The 14,636-nt window shown below is 39.7% G+C and overlaps 1 protein-coding gene across 2 annotated transcripts; it reads right to left on the reverse strand.

Moving 5' to 3' along the window:
- Positions 1 to 477: 477 nt before the first annotated feature.
- Positions 478 to 14,310, reverse strand: slitrk6 (SLIT and NTRK like family member 6). 2 transcript variants are annotated; one of them, XM_008106922.3, is made up of 2 exons: positions 14,171 to 14,310; positions 478 to 3,885 (listed from the first exon to the last, which is right to left on the reverse strand). In XM_008106922.3, the coding sequence occupies exon 2, from the start codon at positions 3,873 to 3,875 to the stop codon at positions 1,347 to 1,349; it is 2,529 nt and encodes an 842-aa protein (XP_008105129.1). In that variant the 5' UTR covers positions 3,876 to 3,885; positions 14,171 to 14,310; the 3' UTR covers positions 478 to 1,346. The 2 variants fall into 2 exon arrangements, with proteins under 2 accessions (XP_008105129.1, XP_003218770.2); XM_003218722.4 differs by lacking the exon at positions 14,171 to 14,310 and adding an exon at positions 13,683 to 13,966.
- Positions 14,311 to 14,636: the final 326 nt, after the last annotated feature.

Below are 14,636 nucleotides of genomic sequence, written 5' to 3' on the forward strand. Positions count from 1 at the left end.
CTACTGTCATCCTGGACAACACAACTTTTGGCCAGGATGAGGGTAGGCCTAACAAGAACAATGTGCTATTCTAAATAATTTATAATGAGAGGGCACAAGTAATACCTATGTTTTTGGTCGATAGGGGACATTCAAAATTGTCCAATTATTCCCTAGGAGTTACAAGCACAGCCTTAGAATGTTAACATCCCATGGTACCCTGATCATTGATTTTAGGATACATGCATAGATTTCCACAACTCAACTTATACCAATATATTAGTTGCAAACTCCTTGTTGGTATTTTTTTATTCCTGTGGGTCACTTTAGTCCGAGAAATGCTCTTTTGCTGTATAAATGTGGCTATGATTGAATGTTCACATAGCTGTACAAATCAGATTTTGCTGCTTAGTCATCTTCTAGTGTACAAGTAAAATTTACTGGCCATAGGGAATGAATTCATTATCTGTTGTACACACAATAATTGAAAAGAGCCAATCATATAAATATTTTTTTTAAAATAAATTCAGCTTGTTGATGTACAAGTATATTTACAATAAACTCTCAGCAGTGTTCCCAGGTATAAATGTTTTAAACCAATGATGCACAAGAGTCTATAGCAGCACTATACTGAAGATTGTCCAAAATGTGACTCAAATCGCCAAACAGAAAAAGTAACAAAAAAGGTTTGTTTTTATGTCTTTTAAATTCCTCAATAAAACAAGTATATAGTTTTCCCCCATCATCCACATATTCTAACAGATTTTCTGATAAATAGAATTTCAAATACAAGGTACTTAAATACTGGCAGACCTTGGGTGCATACAGTTAAATATCTGCTAAAAATCATTTAATTTTTCTTGTATTTATTACATGGCAACATCATGTGCAATTGGTAGATCGTGTTCATTGATGTGGACTAATCCATAACCAATATACACTAGCCTTTTTGTAACTAGGTATACAGGTGCTTTAAAAATATATAGTGTAAATGATGCAGATAAAAGAAAGGTATTGAAATAACAAATGCTTTAACCTTGCTTTTAGGAAACAGATGAGGGATTTCCATGCAAGTCTAGGGGATGATGGTAAAGGAAACTGATTTTCCTCCCAAAATCCAATCACACAAAGTTCACATTTAATGTGGCGGAAAAGGGGTGGGGGAGTGAGACAAATGGCCTGCAAACTTTCCCATGGCTTCACACAGTTATCCCTGAGAGTTTCTTTTCACTCGGATTACTGCTGTGCTTAAAAGTTCTGATTGATGACATATTATTATAAGGCACTTTTATTTACAAAGTTTCAGGTTGAGATAGAGTTGTTCTGATTTAATCCCTCCAAATTGTTTTCTTTTCTTTTCTTTTCTTTTACGTTTGCTGTTCCAAGACTTCCAGGTAATCAGGTTCAGCATGCAGGTTGGCCTTGAGTTCAAAATATTCATTTTTAGTCTGTTCTAGTAAAACTTTTCTCGGCCTGGAATACATAAGTGTCTCCATCAGTTTGAGCTCTTCATGAGCCCCTGGATAATGGACTTCCATATCAGGATGAAGCTGGGCAATATTTTTCCGTAAATACTCGGTTATGCCTAGTTGCTGGAGTTCTCTTTCTTTCTCAAGAATGTTCCTGTACAAGGAGCTTGCATCCTGGAAAGACAGGAATTCAGCTGATTGGTCCATAGTTTTATATTTAACATCTGACCCCGTCAAAGGTGATGAGTGCTCCCTTTCTAAGAGACTTCTGCGAAGGTGTTTGGAATCATTCACTTCCTTGTCATTCCTATCTTCACGATGATCTGCAAATTTTGGACTGAAAGAGGGACTTCGGTAAACCTGGACCATGGGACTGATCATGCGCTGTTCGTATAAGCTTGTAGCTGGGTGCTCAGTTGTGTGGTGTGTTGTTTTGTGACCATACATGCTGTACTGAAGCTGAACTGGGCTGGCCTCTCTCAGCTGTTCATCTGCCTGCTTCTTTTTGTATCTTCTGCGCCGGTGTAGAACAAGAACGACAATACCAGCTGCACAAAAAATGATGGTGATAAATACAATCAAAAGCCCCAGTATTAGAACAGAAAGAGGAATGGCCTCAGTGAGTGATCGTAGGATGGTATCTGCTGTATTGGTTGTGGTTGGTGATGATGTGATGATTATGAAGCTAGCTTGAGTTGGGAGCGCTGGACTGTTCATTAAGCCAGGACACAGCATGTCACTATTCAGAGATTTCAATTCCTTTTTAGCTAAATGCCTTGGAGAGGTGCAGAAAATTTCACCCGTCATTGTATTTCTATTTAGCTTTTGTATCCACTGCTGCAGCCCAACTGAGTCACAAGTACAATCCCAAGGGTTGTCTTCTAGCTCAATTTGTACAAGTAGATCCAGATCATCCAAGACATTCCCTACAGGCAAATGTGCAAACTGGTTTGTTTTTAGATTTAGCCTGGCTAGAGGAACTCCAGCAAAAATATGAGGTGGCAAATTCTGAAGAAGGTTATTATTTAAATAGAGGACCTTAAGTTTAGGCATTGGATTAAATGTTCCAGGTAAAACTTCTTTGATGGCATTATATTCAAGATACAAATATTCAAGACGCTGCAAACCTAAAAACAAATTGCGATTTAGATGGGTGAGATGGTTTCCATTGAGATATAATTTCTGCAATCTGGTGAGATTGATAAAGGACCCTTCTTCTAAGACTTCAATACGATTGTTTCCCAAGTGAAGCATTTCTAGATTTCCATAATCTACAAGGTCTGATTTCAGCAGTGTCTGGATTATATTTCCAGCTAGAATGAGCTTTTTGGGATTTGGAGGAGGAGGCCCTATATCTGATAGGCTTTCAATGTTTCGTTCCTGGCATTGCATTAAAATCCCTGAAAGGATATGGCTTGTGCACTGACATGGAATAGGACAATATATTCCTGGAAGCAAGGTTGCTGGCCTTGATACATGAAGTGTTAAACTAGATTCCCTGGTAGGAGCTTTTAAAATAGGTATCACTCTTGTTGCATACTGACTATCACTGATGGATGTGGTGACCACCAGGGGCAATGATCCTGATGGAGAGTCCAGGTCATTTGTAGGGTGAGTGGGACAGAGTGACTCCTTTTTTAACCTGCTCAAAATGAAATCTTTCAAAATGGGAGGGCTGTGGCATACAATATCCCCTATTATAGACTGAGGAGGCATGTTTTCTAACCAGCTTTTCAATTCCAAGAGGTCACAGTTGCAGACCCATTTGTTATCTTCCAACTGGAGGTCTAGAATTCTACCGATATGTTCTAAAAAGCCAACATAAGGAAGAGTCTGTAGCTGGTTCCCACGAAGATCCAGATGAGTTAATGGCACAAAGCGAAATACATTGGGAGGAAGAAACTCAATGGCATTATCATTTAAAATGAGCACCTTAAGCCTGTTGAGCTTGCTGAAGGCACTTGGTTCAATTATTGTGATAAAATTATTGTCTGCTTGAAGGAATTCTAGGTTTTCCAGCCCATGAAAGGTGTCTTCTTTAAGTATTTCTAAAGAATTGTGATTGATATGAAGTTGCTTAAGGAGACTTAGCCCATTAAATGCACCTGGCTCAATGTCTATGATATAGTTAAATCCAAGGTGAAGAGTGAGAGCATTGATAAAGCTAGAGAAATCATTCACATGTAACATTGTCAAACTGTTATTTAGAAGACTAAGGTGGAAAGGCTGGGATGGTGGAACATGCACTTGAGATAACTCCTGGATTCCTCTGTCTTCACAGTTTATAATGAAGATGCCATCTTTTTCTTCACAAGAACACAACATGTTACAAGAGCCAATGGATGAAGGGAACGCTGGTTCATATTGGAATAGATCACAAGTCACTCCCATCAAACTTAATGTAATTATCCAGAGCTTCATGGTCATCCAACAGCTTCTGCAAAATACAATGAAGAGAGGGAGACTTTAATATTACCACATTAAGTTGTGGGCAGTAAGTAGAGATAAATGAACAAGTTGAGGGAACGAATGTTTATTATTGAAAAAGTGTAGTAATTCTCAAATGTAAAAATGACCAGTTTTTGAGTTAAAGGGGATCCCAAGTCCTAAAACAATTTGCCCAATACTTGACATAGGAACATTTTGGGTCATTACTGGGTTAGCTCCATTATGTGGAAGTCACTTTATTCTGAGTAGATATGGTGAAGAGCTATTTATTTATGTAAAGCAGTAGAAAATTGTCTTTGAAAACTGTGTGTATAGCAAGGTTTATGTTGTCCAGACTCAGGAAACTGACCATTTTATGTATCTAAGTAATTATTGTTATCCACTTAATTTATATTCATTTTCTCTAGTCTTCTCTATGGAATACAGAGTTTCTTTTTGCCACATAATTTTTAAATGTTCTAAAAACACAGGCAACTCTGCAGTTAAAAACAATACGTACATAATTGTTATGTTCTTTATTTATCCAATGCCCGAAACTTGGGAATAAACATGAAAGGGTAAGGAGAGGATGCTCTCCCAAGCAATGTAAGACTTACCTCATGCTTTTTAAAATAAATAATATACATTTTAAGAAGGTAGCAGTGGAATAACAAGATATATTGGAGAAAATTAAGGCATAAAAAGAAGATTTAGATAAGCAGCTTGTTGGGCATAGATTCATAAAATGTCTTTGTCCACATGGCATTTTTTGCTGTCTCAGTGGAGATTTATCATTGTTTGCAATAATGATACAAGCTCTATGAATGTATTTATCTAATTACTGGTCTACTGTGGAGTTGGCAAGGCTGGATTTGTTCTTGGGGCATTAACTGCAGCATGGGAACTATTCTTATCATCTACTAAAGTCAGGGGGAGGTCACATGGAGAGGAAAGCATAATTTGGTTCGTAGCCCTATAAGTAGTGCTCCAACTTCTAGAAGTGACAGTACTGGCATGACAGGAAGGTGCATCATTAGCTCCTCCCATGTGATCTCAGGCTTCTGACATTTCTGGAGCAGCACACATCACAATAGCTTTCATGCTGAGAATCATGCTCTTTACCATGTGATCTACAGGAATCCAGGTTTCCCAGCCATCCTGTTAATACAAGCTGACTGTAAAAAAATGTTTTTTAATTCAAAAAAATTGTTCTTTGTATTGATTTTAAATGTGTTTGCCATTATAGAGTAAAAGAGGTTTTTCTGTTATGATTACTTGCTCAGTTTGGAGTTGCTTTCTTGCAAAATCTGAATTCTGTGTACAAACATATACTACTTAAAAGACAAAAAGATAAAAAAGGCATTGCCAAACCTAAGGCAATCGGAGTGCTTTTTATGCATATGCTTTCTGGATTTGAAGCCAATTCATTCAAGCTCAGCTACATTCAGTGGGACTTATCACGAGTTCGGTGTATATAAGATTGTCACCAGTCTCATACAGCAATCATTTCCTCTACATGCAGAGCTTGGGATAAAATTGTGAATCTTTTCCATTAGGACAGCATCCCATGCAAAAATGAAGATCAATATGCACATGTTCAGGGTTTTAGCAGGGGAGAACTAAGAAGAGAACAGGAAACCACATTCTATTTATCCAGAAAATTCTGATTCTGTTGGGAAAGAATATCAGGAAAAAACAATGGAATCAGCTAGTTGACTTATTGGAAAGGAAAGCAAAGCTGTGCCAGACCACTAGAGTTCAAGATACACTCAATCAACTGGCACAAATGCTATCTGAGAGAGAAACTTAAGCACAGAACTACGGAGAAGACTGGAAAGATGGACAGTTCCTCTACTTTTCACCCAGCTGACTTTTGCTTCATTTTCCTCTTTTGAGCTCCCATGAGAGAAGAAACCAAAGAGGACTGGGGAAAGGCCAATAAATTGTTTGTGGGGTGGGGCAGGAGAAGCATCCAGAAGTGGATCCAAAATGTAGCAGCAACTTGTGAATTCTATGGGCCTTTCTACACTGACTCAAGGGCGGGTTAGCCAGAAAATGCATGTATGCATCAAAAAGCTCCAGGGAAGTCTGAAATGAATCAAAATTTCTGCAGCTGATTCCTGTGTATCCCAGATCCAGGGAGAAATCAGCTTCGTGAAATGTGGAACATATTGTAGACACCTGCCCCTGCTGAAATGCAGTAAAAGATTCCAAAGGGCTGCCAAATACACTCCAAGGGTATGACTGGGCACCAAGGGCTAATTGGACTCCTACTAGAGGGAATTGATTACCTCTGCTCCTACCTGTCAATTTCCTTTTTTCTTTTAACACATGTGCCTCTGGTTCACTGATGCCCATTTTTTTTAAGAAATAGAGGAAGAAATCCTGCAAAGCAGTTTGAGGCCAGGTTCCATGTTCAATGTAATCACCTTCCTGTCCTCAAACTGGTCCTAGTCCTGTCAATCTAATGATCCCACAGTGTAACCTTTTGAACTGGTTCCAAAATAAATTATGGTATCAGTGCAGAAGCACCATATATATGTGAAGCAGTAAAATTCATTCCAGGTTTTAATGTAAACAAGTCAAAAGGGAAATGGAAGCTGGCTTGGTCAGAGGAAGCAAATGGCTTCTATGAGACTGATGTGATTAATCCACTATGAATTATAATCTGAACTTTAAATGAGCCGACTAAGATGCCAAATCTTTTTATAGAGACATCTGACTTTGGAGAGAGTTCAGAAATTTCAGCTGGTCAGGCTACAGCAGCAACAGTTCCATTGGTAGTTCATTTGTTTCTGGGGACAATTCAAAGTGCTGGCTGTGGCCTACAAAGGCTTATGCAGCTCAGGCCTAGATTATCTGAAGGATCACATCTTCCCTACATGAGTCTGTCAATTTCTTGAGATCTTCTGGGAAGTCCCTTCTCAATGTCCCACCACCCTCTCAGATACATCTGTTGGGAACACAGGGGAGAGACTTCTCAGTGGCTGCTTACAGGTTCTGGAACTTCCTAGAGAGATTAGTTTTGTGTCAGTCTTGTTTCTCTTTTCATGGCAAGGTGAAGACCTTTTTGTTTCAACAAGTCTTGAAGACTGACTGCTCGTGGTTAAATGGGCTGTTCATATACTTCGTTGTTTATATTTGTTATTAGTTGTTATTAGCTATTATTAACTGCTTTTGATTTTTTAATAAGAGTTTAATTGTACTACAACTTTTGCTTGATGCAACTTTTTGAAAAAATATATAAAATTTGTAATCTACATTGAGTAACAGATTAGGAAAATAATGGGGTTGTTGTGAAGAGGAGGAGAGGATTATCCATATAGACCTAAAACAGCAGTTCTCAACCTGGGCCCCCCAGATGTTTTTGGCCTACAACTCCCAGAAATCCCAGCCAGTTTACCAGCTGTTAGGATTTCTGGGAGTTGAAGGCCAAAAACATCTGGGGACTCCAGGTTGAGAACCACTGACCTAAAAGCTCTGAAGGCACCAGATCCCATTTGATCCTGAATGCTAAGAAGTCAGCCCTGCACAATAAATAGACCGGAAACCACCAAGATAACTAGGCACTCTGGGCTATATTGCAGGGGAGGGCAATAACAAAACAACCACTCTTTACTGAAGAACAGCCTACAAAAGTCATGAGGTTTGACATAAGCTGACAAGTGACTTGAAGGCACTCACTCACTCACACACCTTGCATAGTTCCTTTAAAATGCAAAGTTCTGAGCATATCAGAGACTTTCCAAAGACCTCTAATATGACACATACTGTACTGAAAATCCATCTACTTCAATTTCTCCCTCAAATCTTTTCATGGGCCAAATTCTACATTTAGCTGTAAGCAGAAGACACATGCTTGCACATAGTAAAGGTAAAGGTTTTCCCCTGACGTTAAGTCCTGTCGTGACCGACTCTGGGGATTGGTGCTCATCTCCATTTCTAAGCCGAAGAGCCGGCATTGTCCGTAGACACCTCCAAGGTCATGTGGCCAGCATGACTGCATGGAGCACCATTACTCCATGCAGTCATGCTTGCACATGGCACATGATAAAGTAAAAGAAATAGATCAAAATGATGCTCCATCTACACGCTTCCAGACTGGTCACAAGCACATTTTGAAAAACATATAGCTATAGCTCTCTATAGAAAGAGATTTGGATATTTAATAAGATCTAGTTTGCCACAGGGGTGGTGTGATTCTCCCCAGCTCTCCTCTCCCCTAGTATAATAGTCAAATAACAGCTGTGCAACAAAAATAAGCTCAAACATTTTGTTACAGGACCTCACTTTTTCTTATTTGCCCCATGCCTCATATTTGCTCTTCCTATATGGTGGGTCCAGCCATAATCTCCCAATCAGAGCTAGTCTGAGGGTTCATCTACATTGGAAAATTAGTGCAGTTTGATATCACTTTAACAGCCATGGCTCAATGCAATGGAATCATGGAAGTTACAGTTGGTGAAACACCAGGACTATTTGGCAGAGAAGGCTAAAAAGCTATAAAAATACAATGTCCATGATTCCATCACATTGAGCCATGGAAGTTAAAGTGGAGGGAAACTGCATTAATTCTACAGTGTAGTTGCACCCTGAGTTTTAAGATCTTCAGTGGAAAGCCAGTTCTTCGTCCCACTACTGAGAAGGCTCTCCGTGATAGGTTTGTTTAGTGAGGGAAACGGGCTGAATCTAGGTAAAGGTAAAGGTTTTCCCCTGATGTTAAGTCCAGTCGTGACCGACTCTGGGGGGTTGGTGCTCATCTCCATTTCTAAGCCGAAGAGCCGGCGTTGTCCGTAGACACCTCTAAGGTCATGTGGCCGGCATGACTGCATGGAGCGCCATTAGGGTTTACACTGCTGGATCTACACTGCTCTATATCCCAGGATCTGATCCCAGATTACTTTCTTTGAACTGGATTATATCAGTAAGTATATACTGCCAGACAATCTGGGATAAGAAGATACAGTAGTCTCTCGCTTATCCAAAGTTCTGTATTATCCAACACATAGTAGTTGGATAATAGCCTTTTTAGTAGTCAATGTTTTTGTAGTCAATGTTTTCAATACATTTCAGTGTTTTGGTGCTAAATTCGTAAATACAGTAATTAAATTACTAACTAACATTACCGTGTACTGAACTGTAAGGCCTTTCCTTAATCCCTCCTGATTATCCAACATTTTTGCTTATCCAACATTCTTCCGGCCGGTTTATGTTGGATAAGTGAAACTCTATTGTAATCTGAGATCAGATCCTGGCAGTGTAAAAGGGGCCTCAGTGGCTGCTCCAGACTACAGAATATTCTTCTACAGGAGTTCTGGTTAGCCTTTTCCTTACTCTTTTGCCACCAGAAGTTGAGATCGTTTTAGGGAGGCCTTTTATTATATTAATTTAAATCATATGGTGGACTATTGTTGATAGTAGTATGCTAAGCTTTTTCCTGTATATTTTAACTATGTTTTCAAGTATATGAACGTGTTTTTAACTATCTGCTTTTTAAAGTAGTGTTATTGAATTGGTTTTCCTCCAATGTTGTAATGTTTTATCGTAAATTATTGTGAGCTGACTTTGCTTCCTTGGTGGAGAAAAGGAAGGATATAAATTGAAAAAATAAATCAAAAAATGGCCACAGAAATCAAGTGAAAAATACTTTTGAACAGGCATCTGCACAATTATTTTCCACAAAACATCTTGATTTAGATCTGTAGATAGGCAAATTTTTTTGCCAGATTGACATGTTTAAATGTAGTTGTTTAACTGCTATATTAGTGTAGTTCTTTAACAAATATAACTGTGTGATTATCTGTGTCAACAGTAAATGCAATACTTATTCCTATGTGTTTACTATGTATGTTTGAATTTATTCATTTTTCTATTTTACAGGATACCACTATCTTTTAAAAGAAGATTAATAAAGGAAATTGTTCCCTATTTTTAAAGATAATATTCCTTTTTTAAAATAATGATCAGAAATGCATGTTTCTGAAAGTGCTGGTGGGATGACTAGTCTACTTCTTATAATGTGGGCACCACCAGTCAACCGTAGTGCTATTTTGTACCATCCTGAGTTCAGTAGGTCTCATTACAAGGTATATATATGTGTGTTGGGAAAATGTCCTTGTCTTTGATGCAATGCTTCTGAAATCAATAAAACTAATTCATTGTAAGGGTCTACATGTTTATAGTTTTCACTGCATACATCCATCTTCTTCCTGAATAGTTCAATATGTAACCAGACAGAAAAGTGTGTTGGGTGGAAAATTCTCTGTTCTCTATGCATTCATTTGTATGAAGTGTGTACACTTATAATTTATATGCACACATAATGTTTAGAATTCTGTATTTGATTTGTACGATCTGTTTGAGAGATTCAGACTGAAATCCCCATGGAACCACAAAACTCAGTGAGTGACCTTGGCTCAGTCCCTGTGTGTGTGTGTTTCTCCCTTAGTTACTTTCTGCCTGATCAACTACCCAGGAGTGTTGTGAGGATGGCTGTTGTGGGTACAAGAGCTGAGTATGCCCCCTAGAGTATATTAAAAGTAAGACAGGGTATAATAACAATTAATTTATTACTTACTCTACCCAGGTTCTGACCTCATGTCCAAATGGCCTTATGCCATTGGTTGATGTTGTTGTGCACCTTCAAATCAATTATGACTTCAGGAAAACCTATCATGGGATTTTCTTGGCACAATGTGTTCACCACTTAAGGAAATGGGTGGGATGCTACAGAAAGATTTGCTCCAGAAAAATACATTACATCAGGAGGATTCTCAGACAACAATTGCACAAGATGACAGTTCTCAAGCCTTGCCTTGTGATCTTCTCAAATGCACATGGGAAACCGGATTCTAGATGAGACAAATCTTTCTGGGCCAACATAACTTTTCATTTATTTCATTACAATCTATGACACACATGTACGAAGAAGCTCTGTTGAAATCAACTGGGATTACATTTGAACAAACATGCATGGGATCAAGCTGTTAATATGTGAGCAGTAGTTGTGATCTTAAGTTGAAGTTGAGATGTTGGCACATAACAACAGCTAACCTGATAGCTCATATCAACAGCAAGAAACTAGATTACTATCCCTCATGCAGGGCAGCTCCATATGAAGGTGAAAGAGGGGCAGATTGGTTCCGTACTATCAGTAACACTCATACTGCAATGCTTTACAACTCTACTCAGGCTAGATCCATACTGCCATATAATGCAGTTTCGGAATGCAGTTTAACAGCATCAAACTGAATTATCTGAGTCTACACTGCCATATACTCCAGTTCAATGCAGTTAATCTGCATTCTGAAACTGCACTGTATGGCAGTTCCAGCTTCAGAAGTTAATTTGGCAAAATTCAGTTGGATTTCGTACCAGCTAGGTAAGTGTACTCAGTGTTGTCATTTCGGTTGACTTTAATATAGGTTTCATTTCTTGCCAATCTTTTACAATAGGCCAAGGTTGACCTTAAAATATCCTGTGGAATAAACTGCCTGTCTTGGTGTGGAATCTGAAATGGGTTGAAATCATATACATAATTTGATTTTTAAAACCCTTCCCCTGCAGACTGATGGGTTAGACACAGCATGAATAGCTAGGTCTCAAAGAACTTCCCTTAATGCCAGCCATGAAAGTATGTAGCACAAACCTTTAATCCCCAAGACTTTGTTTTTGAGTCTCTAATTTCACCAGTAAAGCTTCTTGCAAACAATTGTCATTGGTAAGGGGACTGGGCTCATTAATTCAACTTTTATTTTCCTTCAGCTGCATCTCTGGTAAGCAACGAGAGCAATCCAAGTGTACTTGTTACAATGTCCTTGGGCAAAATGAAAATATCTAAATCAACTTGCCTTAATTTAAACTGCATGTTGTGCAGTAAGACACTTGGCTTATATACATTCTCAACATGAAAGCCTTCTGTATGAAAACAGTCAAGTTTTAAAGAATGTGCAACCAGCTGGAAAGCATTCCCATTTTAATGATTGTCATATTTGTGTAAAGTACACAGGAAACAACCAGATGCCTTTGAACCCACATTCAGCCCCCCACCCTTCTTTCTGCAGAAAAGATGCTTGGATTTCTCTAGGACCACAATTCATTGTCTTTTAGACTTGATGTTTCTGCTTCTATGTCTCATGCCCAGGCTTCTTGAACCATTAATACCACAAACCCTTCCGCAAGGAAGCCTATCTGAGGATTAAAAGCCAGTCATTGATGCATTTCAAACTTCTCTCATCATATATGGTTCTTCAACCCCTTCCTATAAAGGCTAACCTGGCCTTATTAATTTAATGAAAACCTCCCAAGCGACACTTTTGAAAAAATAATATACCTGACATTAACAATTGTCCACATAAACATCCTTTCACACTCCTATCTGAAGCACTGCATACACGAGCTGTCATTCCCATAAAAAACATTTCCCCAAAATGTTGTTGAAGGCTTTCATGGCCGGAGTCACTGGGTTGCTATGAGTTTTCCAGGCTGTATGGCCATGTTCCAGAATCATTCTCTCCTGATGATGGCAGGCATCCTCAGAGTTTGTAAGGTTTGTTGGAAACTAAGTAAGTGAGGTTTATATATCTGTGAAAGGTCCAGGGTGGGAGAAAGAACTCTTGTCTGTTGGAGGAAAGTGTGAATGCTGCAATTAATCACCTTGGTTAGTCAGAGAAGTCAGCCATAGCAGAGCACTTGATGAACCAACCTGGACACAGCATATTATCTGAAAGCACAGAAATGCTGGACCACTCTAACAACCACCATGTCAGACTACACAGAGAAGTCATTGAAATCCACAAGCATGTGGACAATTTAAACAGAAAGGATGAAACCATGAAAATGAACATCTCACTACCAATATTTAAAAAAACCCTCTAAAATCAGACCAGTAAATAAAGAACAACACCCAGGAAACAGGAGAATTCCAGACATGAAACAATCAGGGCCAGCTAACACCTCCCAACAAAAGATTCCCCCAGGCAGGACTCAGCCAGGCTTTGAAACTGCAAAGCTTTTCAATGCTAATCAAGGTGATTCATTGCAACATTATCCCTTGCCTCTAACAGGCAAAAGTTCTTGCTCCCACCCTGGACCTTCCACAGATATCTAAACCTAATTTGCCTAGTTTCCAACAAACCTCACAACCTCTGAGGATGCCTGCCATAGATGTGGGTGAAACGTCAGGAGAGAATGCTTCTAGATCTACTGTTATATGTTTTTGATTTAGATATGAGATATATATTTTATACATATGTGAGTCATTGAATTTTGCCATCTATTTTGTTGCAAATTGCTTTGAGTCCCCTGAGGCGTGAGAAAAGCGGTAAGAAATGCAGTGATGATGATGATGATGATTATTATTATTATTTGAAACACAACAAGATGAGTTCACAGCAGACACTCTGCTGGCTGTTGAACTGGATCACACGTCGAACACTTCCCAAGTGTCTAGGACTGCGTGATGTATCGGCGAATAATGTGAGCAGATCCCAGTAAGGTGGCCTTCAGATGCAAAAAGCAGTAAGAAATGCAGTGAATATTATTATTATTATTAACAACAACAACAGCAACAACATGGCTATACAGCCCGGAAAACTCACAACAATCCATTTCCCCAAACTACCTTCAGGTCTGAGCAAAGGAGGAAGAATGGGACAATTTGGACACCAAGAGTTAGTCAGTCCTATTTGGTATACTATCTACTTCCATGCTGCACTTTTAGGGGTGCTGTCTGAATGTCCCTAAGGCAAAGTTGGCATGCAAAAGAAAGCCACCAATCCTTTCTAGTAAGAAAAAAAAATCAAATACCTTTCTTGTTTCCCTGAGCCTTCTAGAAACAGGATACTGGCGAAGTCCAGAGCCTCAGGTTAAGACAGGATCGCCTGCATATCTAAGAGGAGCTCCTCTCATTCGTCAATAGGTTGCAGGCAATTGATTAATTTGCGTTGAGGATATATATATATATATATATATATACTTTAAAAAAATCCCTTTCCATGCGTCGCTTTGCCAAAGGCTTCCAACCTATGCCCTCCTCCTCCTCCTCCTCCTTCCAGCAGATTTCTTCGAGAAAGCTTCAGGGCAAAAGACACCTCCAGGCGAGAGAGGCGAGATCGGAGGTGTCATTGTGTCGGTTCCAAGCAAAGCTCTGCCATGGAGGAGCCGGAAAGCCCTCGGCGGGGACAGGGAGGGCGAAGAGGGCTGGGTGGGACAGGAGAAAAGCCTATGGGGCGTTAAAAAAGAAGGGGCGAGAGACGCACAAGTTCCTTGCCTGCATAGAAGTCCGCTTAGCTTACCTGTGCAGCAGCTACACCCACTGACACAATCGGTAATGCACCGAAAGGAGCTGTTCAAGTACAATCCCGTTGCTTGCGAGTTGTTATCCCCAGGCGGGTGATTTCTTTCCTTTTTTTCCTTTCCTCTCCTTCTGGGTTCGAGTCACTTGGCAAAGGAGGGGAGGCTTGAAGTTTAGAAATCCCGGATCAAAGGCAGCTTAGGAGAAGGAGAGACGGGAGGGGAAGGGGAGACCAATCTTGCGACTGGGGAAGAAACAGAAAGAATTGGACGAGGCTGGAAAAAGCCCCCACTGCTACACCATCCTGTCAAGCAGGGATCCCTCCTCAATTAAAATTCACGGCAGACTTCGCCTCTCAGGCTGACTTTCTGCGTGGACGTTAACCATTTGCGGGCTTCGGGATGCAGCAAAGAACCAGCCGGTCAGCAGGGCAGGAAAAGGGGAGGGGAGGGAGGGGAAGCCCCACT

The sequence above is a fragment of the Anolis carolinensis genome, chromosome 3 (assembly GCF_035594765.1).
Source record: "Anolis carolinensis isolate JA03-04 chromosome 3, rAnoCar3.1.pri, whole genome shotgun sequence".
NCBI classification, from domain to species: Eukaryota; Metazoa; Chordata; class Lepidosauria; order Squamata; family Dactyloidae; genus Anolis; species Anolis carolinensis.